The sequence below is a fragment of the Rhinoderma darwinii genome, chromosome 1 (genome assembly GCF_050947455.1).
Source record: "Rhinoderma darwinii isolate aRhiDar2 chromosome 1, aRhiDar2.hap1, whole genome shotgun sequence".
NCBI classification, from domain to species: domain Eukaryota; kingdom Metazoa; phylum Chordata; class Amphibia; order Anura; family Rhinodermatidae; genus Rhinoderma; species Rhinoderma darwinii.
Genome location: NC_134687.1, coordinates 658,576,010 through 658,597,944, shown reverse-complemented (window position 1 = coordinate 658,597,944; position 21,935 = coordinate 658,576,010). Strand labels below are relative to the sequence as shown.

The following is a 21,935-nucleotide window of genomic DNA, read 5'->3' as shown; positions in this document are numbered from 1 at the left end:
ACCTGTGATGACGTCACCACCACGTGAACGGGCAAGGAGGGGCGGAGCTTATCAGTGGAGAGGAGTGATTGAGCGATGCATGAAGAACCTGTGATAACGATCACGTAAGAGGACACGAGGATCATGTGACCAGTGCAGGAGTGATCGGAGGTAAGTAGTGCAAAATATAATAGCTTGTGGCTAAAGGACCGGTGAAGACGTCATTACCATGCGGCCGGGACAGGAGGGGCGGAGCTTATCAGTGGAGCGATGTGGTGGATGAAGGACCTGTGATGATATCAACAACACGTGACCGATGTATCAGGGGCGGAGCTTAAAGCTGGGAAAAGTAAGCGATGGATAAAGGATATTTGGAAGCGGGGCTCAGTGAGGGGGCGGGGCTCCTGTGATGTTTGGAAACTGATGATTATCACGTGACATGAGGGGGCAGGGCTCCCTGTGCTGTGTAAAGTGATGATCAGGTGACATGAGGGGGCGGGACTATGCGTCCACTGCCCTCCTGTCCCGGTCACCCGGTGGTGACGTCATCACAGGTCCTTCAGCTGTTGCCGTGTATGAGGTAGAGAGCAGCGCTGGTCGGGTGTACATGACTTCCGGTCACCGCTGTTGTTTCGTGTTCCCTCTATTATCAGTCAGGAGGTTTCCCATGATGCAGTAGTAAGGTAAGGTTACATGCGGTCATTTCTGTGCGGTTTTTGGCACAGAGTTGTACATAATTTAGTAGGTAATGGGTGACCAGTGACCGCAGAGGTGGAATGAGGGGAGAGGTAGATTTACCCCTGCAGCAGAGGTGAGAATGGGTAGGAGGGGGTAATAGTGTTAGATGAGAAGCCACAGAGGAGGATGGTGGAGTAGTCTAGACGGTGGATGATGAGGGCATATGTACTGGCATTTATGTCTGCTTGAGGGCGAGGAAAGACTGACTTGTAGAGGGCGAGGAGAGACGGACTTGTAGAGGGTGAGGAAAGACGGACTTGTAGAGGGGGAGGAGAGGCCGACTTGTAGAGGGGGAGGAGAGGCCGACTTCTAGAGGGGGAGGAAAGACGGACTTGTAGAGGGGGAGGAGAGGCCGACTTGTAGAGGGGGAGGAGAGGCCGACTTGTAGAGGGGGAGGAGAGGCCGACTTGTAGAGGGGGAGGAGAGGCCGACTTGTAGAGGGGGAGGAGAGACGGACTTGTAGAGGGGGAGGAGAGACGGACTTGTAGAGGGGGAGGAGAGGCCGACTTGTAGAGGGCGGGGGAGGAGAGGCCGACTTGTAGAGGGCGGGGGAGGAAAGGCCGACTTGTAGAGGGCGGGGGGAGGAAAGGCCGACTTGTAGAGGGCGGGGGGAGGAAAGGCCGACTTGTAGAGGGCGGGGGGAGGAAAGGCCGACTTGTAGAGGGCGGGGGGAGAAAAGGCCGACTTGTAGATGGCGGGGGGAGGAAAGGCCGACTTGTAGATGGCGGGGGGAGGAAAGGCCGACTTGTAGAGGGCGGGGGGAGGAAAGGCCGACTTGTAGAGGGCGGGGGGAGGAAAGGCCGACTTGTAGAGGGCGGGGGGAGGAAAGGCCGACTTGTAGAGGGCGGGGGGAGGAAAGGCCGACTTGTAGAGGGCGGGGGGAGGAAAGGCCGACTTGTAGAGGGCGGGGGGAGGAAAGGCCGACTTGTAGAGGGCGGGGGGAGGAAGGGCCGACTTGTAGAGGGGGGAGAAGGGGCCGACTTGTAGAGGGGGGAGGAGGGGCCGACTTGTAGAGGGGGGAGGAGGGGCCGACTTGTAGAGGGGGGAGGAGGGGCCGACTTGTAGAGGGGGGAGGAGGGGCCGACTTGTAGAGGGGGGGAGGAGGGGCCGACTTGTAGAGGGGGGAGGAGGGGCCGACTTGTAGAGGGGGGAGGAGGGGCCGACTTGTAGAGGGGGGGAGGAGGGGCCGACTTGTAGAGGGGGGAGGAGGGGCCGACTTGTAGAGGGGGGAGGAGGGGCCGACTTGTAGAGGGGGGGAGGAGGGGCCGACTTGTAGAGGGGGGGAGGAAGGGGCCGACTTGTAGAGGGGGGGGGAGGAGGGGCCGACCTGTAGATGGGGGGGGAGGAGGGGCCGACCTGTAGAGGGGGGGGGAGGAGGGGCCGACTTGTAGACTGTTTATGAGGTGGAGGCAGCAAGAAGTGGGAAGCGCTTGGCTGTGCTGTCTGACATTAAGTGTTATCCCAATACAGCGACCTGTGAGACGGGGAAAAGTTTGGAGCCATTACCTGTGATTGATCGTTCTGGTAAGGGGGGTGAGTGAAATGGGGTAAAGATGATTCAGTTTTCTCCATGTTGATCTTTAGGAAGCGGGAGGTGAAGGAGGAGATAACTGTTATACACTGTAGATAGCAGACCAGAGAGGTAAATATGACCAAAGGTTTGGATGGAGAAGAGTAAAGGTCCCCGGACACAGACCGTAGAGGGACACTAACAGAGAGAGGGTGGGTGGGGGACAGGTCTAGAAGGAGGAGCAGAGGATGGGTCTAATAGGAGGAGTACAGAGTAATGTAGAAGCAGAGGACAGGTCTAGAAGGAGCACAGAGTAATCTAGAAGGCAGAGGACAGGTCTAGAAGGAGGAGCACAGAGTAATGCAGAAGTAGAGTTCAGGTCTAGAAGGAGGAGCACAGAGTAATGTAGAAGCAGAGGACAGGTCAAGAAGGGGGAGCACAGAGTAATGTAGAAGCAGAGGACCGGTCTGGAAGGAGGAGCACAGAGTAATGTAGAAGCAGAGGACAGGTCTGGATGGAGGAGCACAGAGTAATGTAGAAGCAGAGGACAGGTCTGGAAGGAGGAGCACAGAGTAATGTAGAAGCAGAGGACAGGTCTAGAAGGAGGGGCACAGAGTAATGTAGAAGCAGAGGACAGATCTAGATGGAGGAGCACAGAGTAATGTAGAAGCAGAAGACCGGTCTAAAAGGAGGAGCACAGAGTAATGTAGAAGCAGAGGACAGGTCTGGAAGGAGGAGCGCAGAGTAATGTAGAAGCAGAGGACGGGTCTAGAAGGAGGAGCACAGAGTAATGTAGAAGCAGAGCACAGGTCTAGAAGGAGGAGCACAGAGTAATGTAGAAGCAGAGGACAGGTCTAGAAGGAGGAGCACAGAGTAATGTAGAAGCAGAGGACAGGTCTAGAAGGAGGAGCACAGAGTAATGTAGAAGCAGAGGACAGATCTAGAAGGAGGAGCACAGAGCAATGTAAAAGACTGGACTGCCGGGAACTTACATGAACCGTGATTGGTGTCTGTCTTGAAGATCTGAACAAAGTGTTAGTCACCGGGTATAGTGAAGTACAATTACTATCCGGTAAAACAATCTACAAGGAATAGGGGAATACTGTAATAAATAAGAATTTTAGATGTCCCTGAAGATCCAGGATCTCTGAGGTAACTTCTAATATCTGTAAAAACTTATATTAGGGGTGTATTAATTCACAAAGGGCGTCTGTCACATTGACCACCAGTCTGATCTGTTGGCAGCATATTATATAGCAGGAGGACCTGAGCAGATTGTGTCTCTCCATTCACTTTTGTAGGAGTTACAGAAACCGCCTAACAAGGCCAACCAGCGGTGGAGCCGCATCTATCAGACATTTCTGGCATATCCTGGGGAGAAATGTCCATGTTGGGAATACCCCTTTATTCTATGTGGTGACGGCTCTGAGAAGATGTTTCTCTCAATGATGAATAAGTGAGGTTCTGTATGTCAGACATGATGTTGTCCCCTGTATGATTTCCATCTTCTCCTTTCTTCATAAAGACGTCTGCAGTACTAGATCCTCCCTCCAGTTCCTCCAGTTTTCTCATTTTCTCCTCCACAAAGTTCCTTCTCCTGAGTGACCCACCAAGGATGGACAAGGACAGGATTGAGATGAGCAGAAGAATATTAGACTTCACCTTGGAGATCATCTACCTGTTGAGCGGAGAGGTAAACTTTTCTACATTATAGAACCAGTCACACATAGGGAAGGGACAATACATAATAGGAAGTAATAGGAAGAATCCAGTGTCCTGTATAACAGCGTCCAGACCTTCCAAGTGACGTCAAGAAGCCACCAGCAGAAAAGCTGAAGATCAGCCACCAATATGGGCAGTTATGTGTCATGTCACCAATGCAGCAATAGTAATGTTGTAGAGCAATGAGAATGACAAGGAACCAGGAGGATCAGGATGACCTCTATATAGAAACATAGAAGATGACGGCAGGAGGAGAACACCACATGGTCCATCTAGTCCCCCAATATTATTTCCTTTTTCGTTTTGGCCTCGTTCTATTTTCTCAATGTCTTTTTGTAGGTGAGGTCTCCAGTATTACAGATGTGGGGTCACTAGAGGTCTATACAGCGGGGTAACAATCTCCCTCTCTCTACTGAGGGGGGAATACTGTGTTCAGTTCTCTAAGTGTCTCTCTCCATACACAGGAGTACACAATAGTGAAGAAGACATCGGGTGACTGTACGACTCCCATCATCCATGAGTCAGGAGGATGGAGCAGTAGTCAGAGCCCCATCACAGAGCCTCCCCCTCACTCCCGGATACATGAGAAGAAGATCTTAGAACTGATCTACAAGATGACTGAGCTGCTGACTGGAGAGGTGACACTGCTGGGAATGCTGGGAAATTCTACAGTAACAGCACTGGAGGTGTCTGGGTGATGACTGTATCATTATGTGTGTCAGGTTCCTATAAGGTGTCAGGATGTCACTGTCTATTTCTCCATGGAGGAGTGGGAGTATCTAGAAGAACACAAGGATCTGTACGAGGAGGTCATGATGGAGAACTACCGGCCACGCACATCACAAGGTAAGAAGAGACAGATATATATATATTTGCCATTACTGGGGGCACAGGCTGGACTGGCGGCCATGTTGAAGTCTTAATAGCGTCATGTGCCGTACATATACACGTGTATACAATGACCTGTAATGTAGCAGCTCCACAATTTCTTCTCTTTTCACATCACATTAGATCCTTATGTTTCCTGTATATGTCCAATAAATCCGTAGCGCTCCAATCACCAGACAGATTATAAAAGAGTGTCCTTGGTACAAATGATACCAAGAGCAGTACACTGTACGAGCGCAGTAAAGCGAGGTGTACCATCCTCGTCTTCATGTGTGTAATGCGCATGAACTCATTCCCCCGGGACTCCTCTCCTGGACTACTCTCAGTAACTTGTACACTACCGTTCAAAAGTTTGGGGTCACCCAGACAATTTTGTGTTTTCCATGAAAACTCACACTTATATTTATCAAATGAGTTGCAAAATGACTAGAAAATATAGTCAAGACATTGACAAGGTTAGAAATAATGATTTTTTATTTGAAATAATAATTTTCTCCTTCAGACTTTGCTTTGGTCTTGGAATGCTCCACTTGCAGCAATTACAGCATTGCAGACCTTTGGCATTCTAGCTGTTAATTTGCTGAGGTAATCGGGAGAAATTTCACCCCATGCTTGCAGAAGACCCTCCCACAAGTTGGATTGGCTTGATGGGCACTTCTTGCGTACCATACGGTCAAGCTGCTCCCACAACAGCTCTATGGGGTTGCGATCTGGTGACTGCGCTGGCCACTCCATTACAGATAGAATACCAGCTGCCTGCTTCTTCCCTAAATAGTTCTAGCATATTTTGGAGGTGTACTTTGGGTCATTGTCCTGTTGTAGGATGAAATTGGCTCCAATCAAGCGCTGTCCACAGGGTATGTCATGGCGTTGCAAAATGGAGTGATCGCCTTCCTTATTCACAATCCCTTTTACCTTGTACAAATCTCCCACTTTACCAGCACCAAAGCAACCCCAGACCATCACATTACCTCCACCATGCTTGACAGATGGCGTCAGGCACTCTTCCAGCATCTTTTCAGTTGTTCTGCGTCTCACAAATGTTCTTCAGTGTGATCCAAACACCTCAAACTTTGATTTGTCTGTCCATAACACTTTTTTCCAATCTTCCTGTCCAATGTCTGTGTGCTTTTGCCCATATTAATCTTTTCCTTTTATTAGCCAGTCTCAGATATGGCTTTTTCTTTCCCACTCTGCCCTGAAGGCCAGCATCCCGGAATCGCCTCTTCACTGTAGACGTTGACACTGGCGTTTTGCGGGTACTATTTAATTAAGTTGCCAGTTGAGGACCTGTGAGGCGCCTATTTCTCAAACTGGAGACTCTAATGTACTTGTCTTGTTGCTCAGTTGTGCAGCGGGGCCTCCCACTTCTCTTTCTACTCTGGTTAGAGCCTGTTTGTGCTGTCCTCTGAAGGGAGTAGTACACACCGTTGTAGGAAATCTTCAGTTTCTTGGCAATTTCTCGCATGGAATAGCCTTCATTTCTAAGAACAAGAATAGACTGTCGAGTTTCACATGAAAGCTCTCTTTTTCTAGCCATTTGGAGAGTTTAATCGAACCCACAAATGTAATGCTCCAGATTCTCAACTAGCTCAAAGGAAGGTCCGTTTTTTAGCTCCTCTAAACAGCAAAACTGTTTACAGCGGTGCTAACATAATTGCACGAGGGTTTTCAAGTGTTTTCTAATCATCCAATATCCTTCTAACACAGTTGGCAAACACAATGTACCATTAGAACACTGGAGTGATGGTTGCTGGAAATGGGCCTCTATACACCTATGTAGATATTGCATTAAAAACCAGACGTTTGCAGCTAGAATAGTCATTTAGCACATTAACAAGGTATAGAGGGGATTTCTGATTAATTTAATGTTATCTGCATTGAAAAAAAACTGCTTTTCTTTCAAAAATAAGGAAATTTTTAAGTGACCCTAAACTTTTGAACGGTAGTGTAAGTTTTTTTACTTTTGCTGAAACTGAGGGTTTTGACGTGGACCGGTTTGGAACACTAAACTCCCGCTACATAACGACATGCTGGGGGTTTAGTGGCTCCAAACCTACTGACAGTTTATCTTCTAAATTCTGCCAGGACTAGGGAAATCCTGTGAGTCCTGCATCCCCCGCCCACACAGAATGATTCACAGCTTTTCCTTTGTGATCCTGCTCATAAAATCTTAGGGTGTGACAGATGTTCCTGATGGGGCCGATGCCTGAGCTCCGAACCATTCCTTGCTTTACCTCCTGTCCGTGCAGAACATGTAAAAAGCGATGCTGGAAGGGGGTTAATATCAGCCCCCACAGACATTGAGATCAGCTGCTGTAAATCTGTCATGTGGGGGGCCATTACATTACACCTCTGTGCACATTTGTGGGGAGGGAAAATCATATTCTGTGACATGCCGCTCATCTGTAGTGTGGAGGATGGGCAGTCGTACCAGGTGTATGTTACTGCCGGTCATCACTCTCCACCAGTGTGCTAAGCTGGTCATACACATTAGATGTATGTAGGCCGGACCAGCTGATTTTATAATGTATATGGCGACTTCCCAACTTTTCCCAGACGTCAGATGTTCGGAGAGAGAAGGATCCGGCTGTGGAATTTCAGCATGCCGGATCCTTTTGTTCATAAATAAGTCGCTGCCTGAGGAGTCTGGTGGCGGCTTTCTCCCTATTGAAGACACATACACACCCGACCGAGCGTTCATGTATATGGAGAAGGGGAGGAACGATAGTTCACCTGGCCGCTATCTAGAGTGTATGATCGGCTTTAGACTAGTAGTTCACAAAACTAAAATCGACACTAATCAGCCATAACATTAAAGCCACCTGCCTAATATTGTGTAGGTGCCGCCAAAACAGCTCTGACCCATCGAGGCACGGACTCCACAAGACCTCTGAAGGTTCCTGTGGTATCTGACCCCATGACCTTCGGAGAAGATCCTTCAAGTCCTGTAAGTTGTGAGGTGCGGCCTCCATGGATCGGACTTGTTTTTCCTCAGGTCAAGGAAACAATTTTATACTAAGGCAGAGCAGGGAGCCGTTGACACCCCACCATCTACTCTTTTAGGAAACTTTAAGCCTGCGGCTTTCAATGCATGGGGACCTCGACACCAATGGTGAGGACCTCAACTTTGTAATTTCGGCTCTGATCAGTAAACATAGAAGTGTAGAGAGAGTGTGTGATATATATAGACAGATATACAGTAGTCATGTATTCAGTCACTCTGTGTTTCCTACAGATGGATCCAGTAGGAGAAATCCACCAGAGAGATGTCCCAGTCCTCTGTATTCCCAGGACTGTCCAGAGGAAAATCACAATGTCCCAGAGAATCATCAGGTAGATGAAGCTGAGCCCTATACCAGATCTATATAGAGGGGTGTGGAGCTTTTTGGTCCTGCGGTCATAGATTTTGGTGGTTTCTTATGTTGATCTGTTAGATTCTTCGCAGTCTCTGCTGTATTGTACTGAATTGTTACATATGTGAAATCAGGGGGAAGATCTGACTACTAATAAAGTGGAGGATGAAGAAGAAGAGCGGGTGAGGGGCGATACGCCGTGTAAGAGTGAAGTGGAGGAGGAAATTCCAGGAGGTGTTACCACAGGTCAGTAATAATGATATTAGAAAGTGAATTGGGAGGTTTGGTAAGGTGGGGTTCCTCCTTAGTTCTACATTACAGTAACACGTCAGACAATGTGTTATACATAGTGCAGGACCTGAGGGAGCTGTGACTGCACATAGTTCTCTACAAGGTGTTCTATGACTCCGGTCATGCACTAGTCTTAATATCAGATTTTGGGGGGCACCATCTAGGGCTGGGCGATTTATATGAACACGTAACCTCAATTACGGTTAATGGACAATCTTTAGGCCACACCCCCTTTTGCATGCCACACCTTTGGATATAGATCCCCTGACCCTGCTGTATATAATATATCCCCCGACAGCGCCCCTCACACAGTATAATGCCCCCATAGCTGCCCCCACACACTATAATATTCTCATACAGCACCAATAATGCCTAATAAAAATAATAATATACATACTTACCTAACCACATTCCAAAGACGAGTGGAGGAAATCCCTCTGCTCCTGCGTATATTTTCAGATTTTGCTGGACTTCTGCCATGTACCGGAGTTTCAGGCATCCTATTTGTCCAAGGTGTCCTCAATGCCCGCCCCTTTTACTTTTTTTTTTTTTTTGCCTCCGTGCCCACGGGTTAAGGCGAGCGGACAGTGCCCGTCCTAGTGGTATATAACCAGATGATAACTATATACAAGGTTGATGGGGGTTATATGCAGGGATGATGGCGGGCTGGTAAATACAGGGATGATGGGGGTCCCTGTATATTACGGGGTTCCCCAGTCTCTGTTCATTGACGCAGAGACTAGGAAACCCTCTGCAGTCAGCCCTGGTGACATAGATAGGACCCCAGGGCTGTCTGTACAGTTTGCCTGCTGTTAGGGTACATTGTGTGATGTCATAGTGACACAGTATTATGTATTAGCATTCAGGAATATTCCAATACTTTATATGTAAAAAAAAAAGTTATCCCGACATGGGATTAATAAATATAAAAAAAGTCTTTATTTAGCATCATAAGATACATTACATAAAAATAAAAAATACTACACATATTAGGTATCTACACGACCAAATAACCTAAAGAATTAATTTACAGATTTTTTTTAGTGTGAAACGTGAATGGGATAAAAAAAATAAACAAAACAAAGAATGCTGAAAATCGCTTTTTCATATATTTTAGCTGCAAAAATAAATTATGTAACTTGTAACTTTTTTCAACCATGAAAACAAGCAAAAAAATTTTGTTAAAATTCTCCCGCATAAAACAAGACCTCATACACCGTATGTCTATGAGGCCTTGTTTTATGCGGGAGAATTTTTAATGCAAGGTAAAAATGAAAAAAAAAAAGATAGCTAGTTATTAAGGCCTTTTTATGCCTGGTCATTAAGGGGTTGAAGGCCCCATGTTGTAATGCCTGTTATACCTTCGGTATGTCTTAACCCCTTCCAGCTGCAGCCATTTTTCAGTTTTTTATTTTAGTTTTTTTCTCCCCACCCGGCCATAACTTTAGTTTTCCGCCAATACAGCCGTATGAGGGCTTGATTTTGTGGGGTTGTAGTTTGAACGGCCCCATTTATTGTACCAAATAATGTACTGGGAAACTGGAAAAATTGTCTCTGTGGGCTGAAATGTGGGAAAAAAACAAATTTTTGGGTGTCCTGTCTTTATGGCGTTCACCCTGCGGTAAAAACATGTTCTTTTTATTCTGCAGGTCAATACGGTGATAATAAATTTATATCTTTTTTTTTTGTTTTTATATATATATAACTACTTTAACCCCTTCAGGACTGAGCCTGTTTTGGCCTTCAGGACGAAGCCGATTTTTCAAATCGGACATATGTCACTTTATGTGGTAATAACTCCGGAATGCTTTTGCCTATCCAAGTGATTCTGAGATTGTTTTCTCATGACATATTGTACTTTATGTTAGGGAAAAAGTTTGTTCGATAAATTCAATATTTATTTGTAAAAAACACCAAGATTTAGAGAAAATTTGCATTTTTCTAAATTTGAATGCATCTACTTGTAAAACAGATAGTAATACCACACAAAATACTTACTATTTTATATTTCCCATATGTCTACTTTATGTTTGCATCGTTTTTTGAACATTCTTTTATTTTCCTAGGATGTTACAAGGCTTAGAACTTTAGTAGCAATTTCTCATATTTTCAAGAAAATTTCAAAAGCCTATTTTTTCAGGGACCAGTTCAGATCTGAAGTGGCTTTGAGGGCCTTATATATTAGAAAGTCCCCATAAATCACCCCATTTGTAAAACTGCACCCCTCAAAGTATTCAAAACAGCATTCAGAAAGTGTTTTAACCCTTGAGGCGTTTCACAGGAATTAAAGCAAAGTAGAGGTGAAATTTACAAATTGCATTTTTTTTTCGAAAATTAATTTGTAATACATTTTTTCTGTGCCACAGAAGGTTTTACCAGAGAAACGCAACTCAATATTTATTGCCCAGATTCTGCAGTTTTTAGAAATATCCCACATGTGGTCCTAGTGCGGTAATGGACTGAAACACAGGCCTCAGAAGCAAAGGAGCACCTAGTGGATTTTGGGGCCTCCTTTTTTTAGAATATATTTTAGGCACCATGTCAGGTTTGAATAGGTCTTGTGGTACCAAAACAGTAAAGACCCCCCAAAAGTGACCCCATTTTGGAAACTATACCCCTCAAGGAATTTATCTATGCGTATAGTTAGCATTTTGAACCCACAGTGTTTTTGCTAAATTTATTTGAATTAGTATGTGAAGATGAAAATCTACTTTTTTTGTGAAAAAATGTAAAAATTGTAAATATTTACAAGGAATAAAGTAGAAAAAACACCCCAACATATGTAAAGCAATTTCTTACGATTATAGCAATACCCCATATGTGGTAATAAACTGCTGTTTGGATCCACAACAGGCCTCAGAAGGGAAGGAACACCATTTGGATTTCTGATTTTGCTGGAATAGTTTTCAGTGCCGTGTCACGTTTACAATGCACTGGAGGGAAGAAAACCGTGGAAACCCCCCAATAGTGACCCCATTTTGGAAACTGCATCTCTCAAGGAATTTTTCTAGGGGTAAAGTTAGCATTTTGACCCCACAGTTGTTTTGCTGAAGTCATTGGAATTAGTCTGTAAAGGTAAAAATCGACTTTTTTTCTGTAAGAACTTATACATTTTAAATTTTTACAAGGAATAAAGGAGAAAATGCACACCAACATTTGTTAAACAATTTCTCCTGATTACGTAAATACCCCATATGTGGTAATAAACTGCTGTTTGGACCCACACCGGGGCTTAGAAGGGAAGGGGCACCATTTGGCTTTTGGAGCTCAAATTTAGCTGGAATAGTTTTTGGGTGTCATGTCGAATTTGCAAAGCCCCTGAGGTACTAAAACAGTGGAAACCCCCCAAAAGTAACCCCATTTGGGAAACTACACCACTTAAGGAATCTATCTAGGGGTATAGTGGGCATTTAGGCCCCACACGTCTCTTGCAGAATTTATTAGAATTAGGCCGTGAAAATTAATATCAACATTATTTCCACTAAAATGTTGCATTTTTTCAATTTCACAAAGGATAAAGGAGAAATTGCAACATTTATAAAGCAATTTCTCCCGAGTACGGCTATACCCCACATGTGGTCATAAATGTTTTTTTCATTAGAAAATAAATTAACCCTTTCCGGACTGATCCATGTTTTTCTTTTTCGTTTTTCCTCCCCGCATTCCGAGAGCCACGTCGTCTTTATTTTTCCGTCAATAGAGCGGTGTGGGGGCTTATTTTTTGCGGGACGAGCTGTTGTTTTTATTGGTACCATTTTTTGGTACATAAGACTTTTTCAGCACTTTTTATTAAATTTTTTGGTAGAGCGAAGGTGACCAAAAAACGGCAATTTTGCCATTTAAAATTCTTTATTTTTCACGGCGTTCACCGTGCGAGTTCAATAATGGTATATTGTAATAGCTTGGACTTTTACGGACGCAGCGATACCAATTTTGTGTATTTTTTTTATTTTTTTACATTACTTTAGAGAAAAAATATGAAAAGGGTTTCTTTTTGGACTTTAAATATTTATTTTATTTTTTCCACTAATAATAACTATTTACTTTTGTTTTTACATATTTTATTAGTCCCCGTGGGAGACTTGAACCAGCAATTGTTAGATCACTGGTAGAATACACTGCAATACTAATGTATTGCAGTATATTGTGATTTTTACAGGCTCCTGTAACAGCGCGATCGCTGTTTCTGTCCGTTAGTCCCGGGTGTCAGCTGTAATATACAGCTGACACCCGCAGCGCATGGCGCAACTCAGCGCGTGAGATGCTCCATATATCACCCCCCACAACACGACATGCTATTAAGTCATGGTGCGCGAAGGGTTTAATGCGCAGCCGATGGTGGAAAGTGAAAATTAAAATTTTCCACTGATGTGCCATTTTAGTGCACTATATGTTGTACCCAGTTTGTGCCACAAATATCACAAATAAAATATTAACAGGGTTCTCCCGGGTATGGCGATGCCATATCGGTGGACGTAAACGGCTGTTTGGGCAGACTGTAGGGCTCAGAAGGGAGGGACGCTATTTGGCTTTTGGAGCGCAGATTTTGGTTGGTAGAAACTCTGGCGTTTTGCTGGTATTTCAGTTTATAATGTGGGGGAAAATGTAGGCTGGGCAGAGTACATCAGGGGCATAATAAGAGGGTATAATAATGGGGTAAATAAATAATAATCCGCAGATATGTGGCCAGTGTTGAACTTATATTATAAATGGTGCCCGATCTTATCCGCTTTTGGAACGCTCTGCACATTTTGCATCGCCATAATCTGGGAGCCGGAATTTTTTTTTATTTTTTCACCACCGGAGCTGTGTGAGGGCTTATTTGTTGCGGGAAATTCTGTAATTTTCATCGGTATCATTTTGGGGTAAATGCGATTTTGTTGATCACTTTTTATTCCATTTTTCGGCAAGCAAGGTGACCAAAAACCATCAATTCTGACAATGATTTTTATTTATTTTTTACAGCGTTCACCCTGGGCTATAAATGACCATTATATTTTATTCTGCGGGTCGGTACGATTACGGCGATACCAGATGTATATAGGTTTTTTTATGTTTTGCAGCGTTTGCGCAATAAAATAACTTTAGAAAATAATTTATTTTCTGTATCCCCATATTCTGAGAGCTGTAACTTTTTTATTTTTCAGTCAAAAAAGCTGTGTAAGGGCTTGTTTTTTGCGGGACGGGTTGTAGTTTGTATCGGTACAATTTTGGCGTACATGCGACTTTTTGATCACTTTTTATTGTATATTTTGTGAGGGGTGGTGACCAAAAAATTGTGATTCTCGCTTTGTTTTTCATTTATTTTTCTTGCGGTGTTCACCGTGCGGGAAAAATAATATTCTAGTTTTATAGTTGGGGTCGTTACGAACGCGGTGATACCAAATATGTGCATTATTTTTCCTATAATAAAAGGCTTATTATAGGAAAAAAAGCAGTTCATGTTTATGTCACTTATAACTTTTATTTTTACACTTTTTTTTTAAAACATTTGTATTCTTTTTTTTACTTTTATCACTTGTCCCACTAGGGGACGCTTAGACTTGCAGCTCTGATCGCTGCTGGAATACATTACACTATACACGTAGTGTAATGCATTCCAACTGTCATTGTGACGTGACAGTCACACTGGCAGGAAGCCTCCGGGTGGTCCTCATAGGCTTCTGTGCATGGCAACCCGGAAGCCATTGTCTGACGTCCGGTTGCCATGGGTACGATCGCCAGCCCCCGTGTTTTCACATGGGGGCTGCCGATCGGCGCTAAACACCTTAATGGTGGCGTTCAAATCGAACGCCGCAATTAAGGGGTTAACTGCCGAAATCAGCGGCGATAGGCCGCTTATCGGCAACGGGAAATGCAGGGCCGACGCCCTGCACAGTTAACCGCCGCTGCGGCGTTGCGCCGCACGGCGGTTATCTGTCAAAGCACAGACGTAACTGCACGTCAAGGTACGCGAACTTACTGCACACATTGACGTCAAGGTGCGGGAAGGGGTTAAAAAAAAAACCTGTATTTTGAAGACTTTATTTCGCTGTGTTTTACTTCTTTTTAGTAGTCTCTCTAGGGGATTTGCCGATCGTCTAATCGTTTGCAGAATATGCCGCGATACTTATGTATTGCTGTATACTGTGTTTTTTACCGCCTACTATTTAAGCCCTGCCAAAGAGCAGAAAGATGGCAGACCTCATTAGGCCCCTAGACTGCCATGACAACCATCGGCATCGCAGGTGGAGGGGGCGAAGTGTTGTCGAAGGGGGCCCCATCCCCCTTTTTCTAACGGGTTAGAAGTCTCTATTGAATGCGGCATCTAAGGGTTAAACGAGCGGGATCGGACTTATCTCTGATCCCGCTCGTTGCAATGAAGTGTGGGCTGTAATATGCAGCTGACACATGCAGCGAATTGCACAAAAACAAGGTCTTTAAATATTTTTGTAGTCTTGGGGTGTATAGACATTGCGGTTGAGTTGCAGTTGAAAGCCCACCTAAAAAAAATGCTTTAAAAAAATACGTATGCGTTTTTACGGCGATTTACTACTTTTTTTCTATGTGGGTCACAATTGAGCACGGCATCTAAGGGGTTAACTGGGTGTAATCAAAATGAGTATTGCACAACAGACACCCGCCTAGTATGGAGCGCGCCCAGCCTGTGAGCATGCCCCATACTTCCCTTTAACGCTTCTCTCGTACATGCATAAATGTCGGTTTGTGTGTAAGGTTTATTTTTGTTTAACTTTTTATTTTTATGGCCTTTCCATCAGAAAAGACAATTGGGGAACTTTTATTATTTCATTTTTATTACACTACATCTCCTCTGTAACTGGCGCTGCACAGCAGGGGAGATCAGCCCTGCTCGGGGGAGTTCACACGTACAGTAAATAATTCAGATTTAGTTGTGGAAAATCCGCAGCATAATACGGTAGCAGCAAAGTGGATGAGATCTGAACAATCTCTTCCACACGCTGCGTACAGAATAAGTGGAAAAATCGCTTAGAAATGAACGTGCGGTGTGTTTTTTTTTTTTTTAGTCCGCAGCATGTCAATTGTATTTGCGTAAACGCTCCTTAGTTGTTGCGGGTTTTCACAATTGAATTCAAGGGGAGGTAAAACCCACAAAAATAGCAGTTGTTGCGTTTTTTTGCGGCGCAATAAACACAACTCAGAAAAAAAAAAATTCTTAACCAGTAGTCTGTTTCTTTGTCCAGGCCGGCCTCCTGGGATGACGTTTCATCCCATGTGACCGCTGCTTTCTTTGCTTATGCCTCAATGCCCGCACCATTTTCTTTGCGTTCATGTTATTCCCCAGTGCCCACCAGCTGCCCGCCCCGATGTATCTACAGTGATGATGAGGATTACATATATTCAGGGATGATGGAGGTTATAAAATACAGGGATGATGGGGTTTACATATGGTATCTACAGTGATGATGGGTATTGCATTAGCTAGCTGAGGAGCGGTCATCTGAGTCCCTGACTGCACGCAGAGAAAGCTGGTGGGCGGGATAAAAAAACTCAAGGGGAAGGGAGAACAAGTGGGAAGGGTAAATAGAGGGTGGAGGAATAAGAAAAGCCCTGTGTCATTACGCAAGTAAGTGAGGTATCGACACAGGCTATGTATATACTAACTCTCGTGCACGAGCCTGTGTCAAAAGAAGAAAACACACAGATGAAAAAGCAGATCTTCCGGCCGGGCAGAGATGGGGTGAATAGGAAGACATGTTTTCAGATTTAATACAGATTGCATATTTGGAACTTTATTCGATATTTACATAGAGTATTAGTCCAAAAATGTTATGTCCCTGGAAAACCCCTTTAATATGAGTCTGGGGATAAGAATTGTGGAACTATTAGAAAACACACAAGATCCCCATGACAACTCTGCACACATGTCACAAGGGGACATGTTGTCTTCAGGATATTTCTGTAGTACCTTAGGCTTCAATATCTGGCAATCAGATCTCCGCTATAATCTACTGTACACTAAATAGCTATTTTGGAACATGTCTGCTTTATATGGACACTAACATTTCAAACAACTTGTGGTAATCTAATATTATACCTGATATGTATCAACTTTATTTAGTTATTGTTAAAATGTAGAAGTTTTATCCATGCAAATTTTATGTGAAGTTAGTGCTACTGGATGAGAGATACACGGATGCTGCGGCTTAGAGTAGTCTATGGAGACGGTAGGGGAAGCAGGAGGAGGGAGCAGGAGCACAAAGACATAAATACTGTTGCCAATAGAAGTGTTTGAAGAGGGAGGGGGAGAAGAAGCAGAGAGAGGAGACATGGGCTGCTGCTGTTCTGAATTTTCTGCTACACTGCTCCTTACTGCTGTATAATATCCTCCATTCTGCTGCAGCTTCTAAGGGTGTGATAAAGAGAGATAGTGGACCAGGATGTCTCTCTGTTCTGTGTGTGCAGTGTATAGAAGACATGATAGCAGTTAGGTTCCACTCACTACCTTAATAAAAACTGAGAATTAAAGATAGAGCCTGCAGAGGGAAAACTGACAAAAGAATGCAAGATACATGTCATGTAATGGCCAGAAATAGTGTTATTCCTCCTGTACACACATATGACATGTTATTCTAAAAATTTGGTACGTTTTTAAGAAATTTTCAAGTGGGTTGGTTTAAAGAGGCTCTGTCACCAGATTTTGCAACCCCTATCTGCTATTGCAGCAGATAGGCGTTGCAATGTAGATTACAGTAACGTTTTTATTTTTAAATACGAGCATTTTTGGCCAAGTTATGACCATTTTTGTATTTATGCAAATGAGGCTTGCAAAAGTACAACTGGGCGTGTTGAAAAGTAAAGTACAACTGGGCGTGTATTATGTGCGTACATCGGGGTGTTTTTACTTCTTTTACTAGCTGGGCGTTCTGACGAGAAGTATCATCCACTTCTCTTCAGAACGCCCAGCTTCTGGCAGATCACGCTGTGACGTCACTTCCCCAGGTCCTGCATCGTGTCAGACGAGCGAGGACACATCGGCACCAGAGGCTACAGATGATTCTGCAGCAGCATCGGCGTTTGCAGGTAAGTCGATGTAGCTACTTACCTGCAAATGCCGATGCTGCTGCAGAATCAAATAAAATTGGATAAAATAAAAAAAAAGATCCTAACAGATTATTAGGAAGCACCTATTTTATCCAGTTGCTGACTTCCCATAGACTATAAACGTTCTGGTGGTCCACACCGATCTCTGCAAGAATGTTTTAAAAAGTCCAGCAGAGTTTCACCTATACGTCTCTTCCACTCCATGAGAGTTAAATATATCATTTATTTTATTACACAATATAGAAGCCCTATATGTTCTGAGAAAAACAAGACCAAATAAAAATAGGTTGGCAGAGGAATAGAACAATAATTTGCTATTAAATTATCACATGACTAAAACTTGAATGAGGCCACTTCATCAGGTCCACGTTATTAGTACTTGATAGGACCTTCTTTCCTCTCAGAACAGCCTGCACTATTGATTCCGTCAAAACAACGGAACCCTGTCACAACGGTGACAAATGGACACCTTTAGCAACGTTTCCGTCACCATTGTGATCAATTGTGATGCAAACAGAAGCTGAGTTTTCCGTTTGCCTTTCCATTGAGGGGTTAACCCTGATTTGAACAGACCCGAAGTGTAATGATATTACATTTTACTGTAAACCTTTATTACAGATTCTGATTGATTACTTTACTCTGTTTATTCCACTACGTCCTAAAGTTGTTCTATAAAACTGAGATCTGGTGACTGTGCAGCCATTAGGATATACAGACCTCATTGTTATGTCCATGAATTTAGCCTGAGATGTGTTTTTTTGTCTCATGACACATTATCTTCTTAAATGTAGACTGTGGCCAATATGCGACTGTAACATTATTACGTTGTCGTATGTCCAATTATTATTGAAGAGCCAAATGTGTTGGACAGGCTTTATTGCCAGACAAGGTTCTGCTTTTCAAAAAAAAAAATTATCAAGTACATTTTTATAAAAGTGGAGGACTGGGTGTAGTGTTATACAAAGCGTTATAAGGCTGGAATAACACACACCGGTTTTGAGCTGAAGCCAGGAGTGGATTCAAAAGGCATGGCTTAAACATCTCCATCTTGCTTGATCCCCTTCTGGCTTTGGCTCAGATCACCGCATTTGTGTTTCCAGCCTGATATAAATGTTATGAATTTGTCAACTTATGTGTTTTGAAACAAAATCACAAAATGCATTTTTAATCCTAACAGAAAATCCCAGTGAGAACTCTGAGGGAAATTTCATGTCATCGATAAATCATAAAGTAGAAGATGAAGATACCATCCAGCAGTCTTCAGGAGAAGACCTCATTACTCTTTATGTGCATCCAGGACTTCACAGTACAGATTTATCATATAATTCCCCAAATGACGAGGAACAGTCTCCTGACCAATCACAGATAGTTACCCCAAGTACAGCTCAGAAAAGGGGTACAAGATTTCAATGTGGTAAAGAGTTGACAAAAATCTCAGGTCTTTGTACAAACAGAAGAATTCAAACAGGGGAGAAGCTGTATTCATGTTCAGAATGTGGGAAACGGTTTACACGAAAATCAATTCTTGTTACACATGAGAGAATTCACACAGGAGAGAAACCGTATTCATGTTCAGAATGTGGGAAATGTTTTACAGATAAATCCCATCTTGTTACACATGAGAGAAGTCACACAGGAAAGAAGCCATATTCATGTTCAGAATGTGGGAGATGTTTTACACGAAAATCAATTCTTGTTACACATGAGAGAATTCACACAGGAGAGAAACCATATTCATGTTCAGAATGTGGGAAATATTTTACAGATAAATCAGGTCTTCTTACACATGAGAGAATTCACACAGGTGAGAAATTATATTCATGTTCAGAATGTGGGAAATGTTTTACACATAAATCAAATCTTGTTACACATGAGAGAAGTCACACAGGAGAGAAGCCATTTTCATGTTCAGAATGTGGGAAATGTTATTCAAAAAAATCAAGTCTTGTTACACATGAGAGAAGTCACACAGGAGAGAACTCATATTCATGTTCAGAATGCGGGAAATGTTTTTTACTTAAATCAAATCTTGTTAAACATGAGAGAATTCACCCAGGAGAGAAGCCATATTCATGTTCAGAATGTGGGAAATGTTTTACAGATAAATCAGGTCTTGTTACACATGAGAGAAGTCACACAGGAGAGAAGCCATTTTCATGTTCAGAATGTGGGAGATGTTACAATAATAAATGCAAACTTAGGGCTCATCAGAGAAACCACACAGGAGAGAAGCCATTTTAATTTTCTTTGTGGAAGATGTTTTAGAAAGAAATACAATTTTGGAACTCCTCAGAGAGTAGAAACCATATTCTCATTTAGAATGTGGGAAAAAGATTTGAAACACGTCAGAATATTCACAGACATTTAAACATCCAATAAGAGTGTTTATTATTATTTTTTTGGGTGGAATTAGCCTGGATCTGCCAAACACGCAAATTATATTTACCTGAGGTCAAATGGGACCTTGATCCATGAAGGAAAATAATGTGGATATAAGAAAGAAAAGAAGAGCCTTGTTTATTTACAAAGCAGAGAAGCTTAATTGTCACCATGAACCTCGCGTCTTATTACTGTATTTATAAATTCACCCGCACTGCAGTAGAATCCAGACTGACCGTAAGGACAATGTGAATGTTTTGTTTTTAACATATATTGACATTTTATATTTGACTTTCATTAAGACCGTATAAAAAGATGACAATTATGGAATTGAACCAAATAAAAATAAAAAACACTAAAAAAGTAACTTTACAATTGAATAAAATAGAAATTCACAGATTTTTTTTTCATAATGTATTTATCACTACCTTAACCCCTTAAAGAGGCTCTGTCACCAGGTTATTAATTCCCTATCTCCTAACTAAACTAATAGGCACTATGATGCTTATAACTACAGTATGATTTTTTTTCAAATAGTAGGTGGCTCTTTCTGGGCGGTGTAATGTTTACTGTATGACGCTGTTCAATCAGCATACAGCTTCTCCCCTTTCCCTAGCCAGTAACACAGCGTGTTCATATAGTATACAGCTTCTATACCCGACTGTGTTCAACTGGCCATATCTCCGATTGTTTCACAGCTAGAACTGCGATCCTGGTGTCATGGAAGATTAGAATCTCCTCTTTCATATGCCCCCAGAACCGTTCACAGTTCGAGATATGGCTGTTTTAAGTGATTCTCCTTCCCTCCAGCCACAGTCTCTCACACTGTGTGTGCAGCAGCTTCATGCTGATAGGACAGTGTCAGAGGCAGGTAGGTAGCTCCATCTCGGGAGAATCGCTGGTGTTGATATCCACTTGTCTAATAAAAGTTCATTTGCATATTTAGAAAAAAGCTTATAACTTTTAAAATACTTTTTGGGACACATTTTTCACTAGCATTATCAGTGTGACAGCGCCTATTAGATTAGCTAGGAGATAGGGCATTACTAAACTAGTGACAGATCCTCTTTAATGACACGGCCAATTTTAATTTTTTCATTTTCGTTTTTTCCTCCCCTCCTTCTAAAAGCAAAAACTTTTTTTCATTTTTCGTCAACATATCCGTATGAGGACTTGTTTTTTTTTTTTTATAAATTCTTTACGTTTTTCTTTTAAAACATAGGAAGGGAGGGGTATGGAAAGAGAGTACAGAAAGAGAGGGGTATGGAAAGAGAGTACAGAAAGAAAGGGTTAGGAGTTACAAGGTATACAAATTGTAATAAGAGAACAAAGGTTAACTAACAATTGTCTCTGCTGATATGAGTTTGAGATGTAGAAAGGTATGACCGATTTTGTACAAGCTAAAAAAAAATGTGTATTCGAGGATTGACATCAAAATATTCCAAAATTATGAGTTTGAGAGGAGACGGACACCTCACCAGTCACAAAAGATTTTGATGAGGACTTGTTTTTTGCGGGACAAGTTGTAGTTTTTCATGGCAAGATTTAATGTATCCTAAAATGTACTGGGAAACTCAAATCAATATATATTTGTAGGATGAAATGTTAAAAAAACAGTGATTGTACCATATTTTTGTGTGTTTCATTTTACAGCGTACATTGGGCCGTAAAAAGGACATGTTCACTTTATTCTATGAGTTGAAACGATTACGGTGATACCAAATTTTTAATAAATAAAAAACTATTTAAAAAAAAATTTGTTTTCTGTTGCCATAGTCTGAGGGCCATCACTTTTTTATTTTGTTTCATCGATTGAGCCGTGCGAGGGCTCATAGTTTGGAGGACGAGCTGTAGTTTTTATTGGTACCATTTTGGGGTGCCTGCAGCATTTTGATGACTTTTTATTCTATATTTTTGGGTAGTTAAGGTGTGGGCATTTTAAAAAATAGTTTTTTACGGTGTTCACCGAGAAGACTGAATAACGCCATATGGTAATAGTTCGGGCTTTT

The 21,935-nt window shown here is 42.7% G+C and overlaps 1 protein-coding gene across 2 annotated transcripts; it reads left to right on the top strand.

Annotated features, from left to right (window-relative positions):
- The first annotated feature begins 66 nt into the window (after window positions 1-66).
- Window positions 67-21,639, top strand: LOC142663985 (uncharacterized). 2 transcript variants are annotated; one of them, XM_075842857.1, is made up of 7 exons: window positions 67-150; window positions 3,753-3,920; window positions 4,414-4,587; window positions 4,672-4,795; window positions 8,076-8,173; window positions 8,328-8,439; window positions 18,725-21,639. In XM_075842857.1, the coding sequence occupies exons 2-7, from the start codon at window positions 3,843-3,845 to the stop codon at window positions 19,786-19,788; spliced, it is 1,650 nt and encodes a 549-aa protein (XP_075698972.1). In that variant the 5' UTR covers window positions 67-150; window positions 3,753-3,842; the 3' UTR covers window positions 19,789-21,639. The 2 variants fall into 2 exon arrangements, with proteins under 2 accessions (XP_075698972.1, XP_075698963.1); XM_075842848.1 differs by lacking the exon at window positions 67-150 and adding an exon at window positions 559-662.
- Window positions 21,640-21,935: the final 296 nt, after the last annotated feature.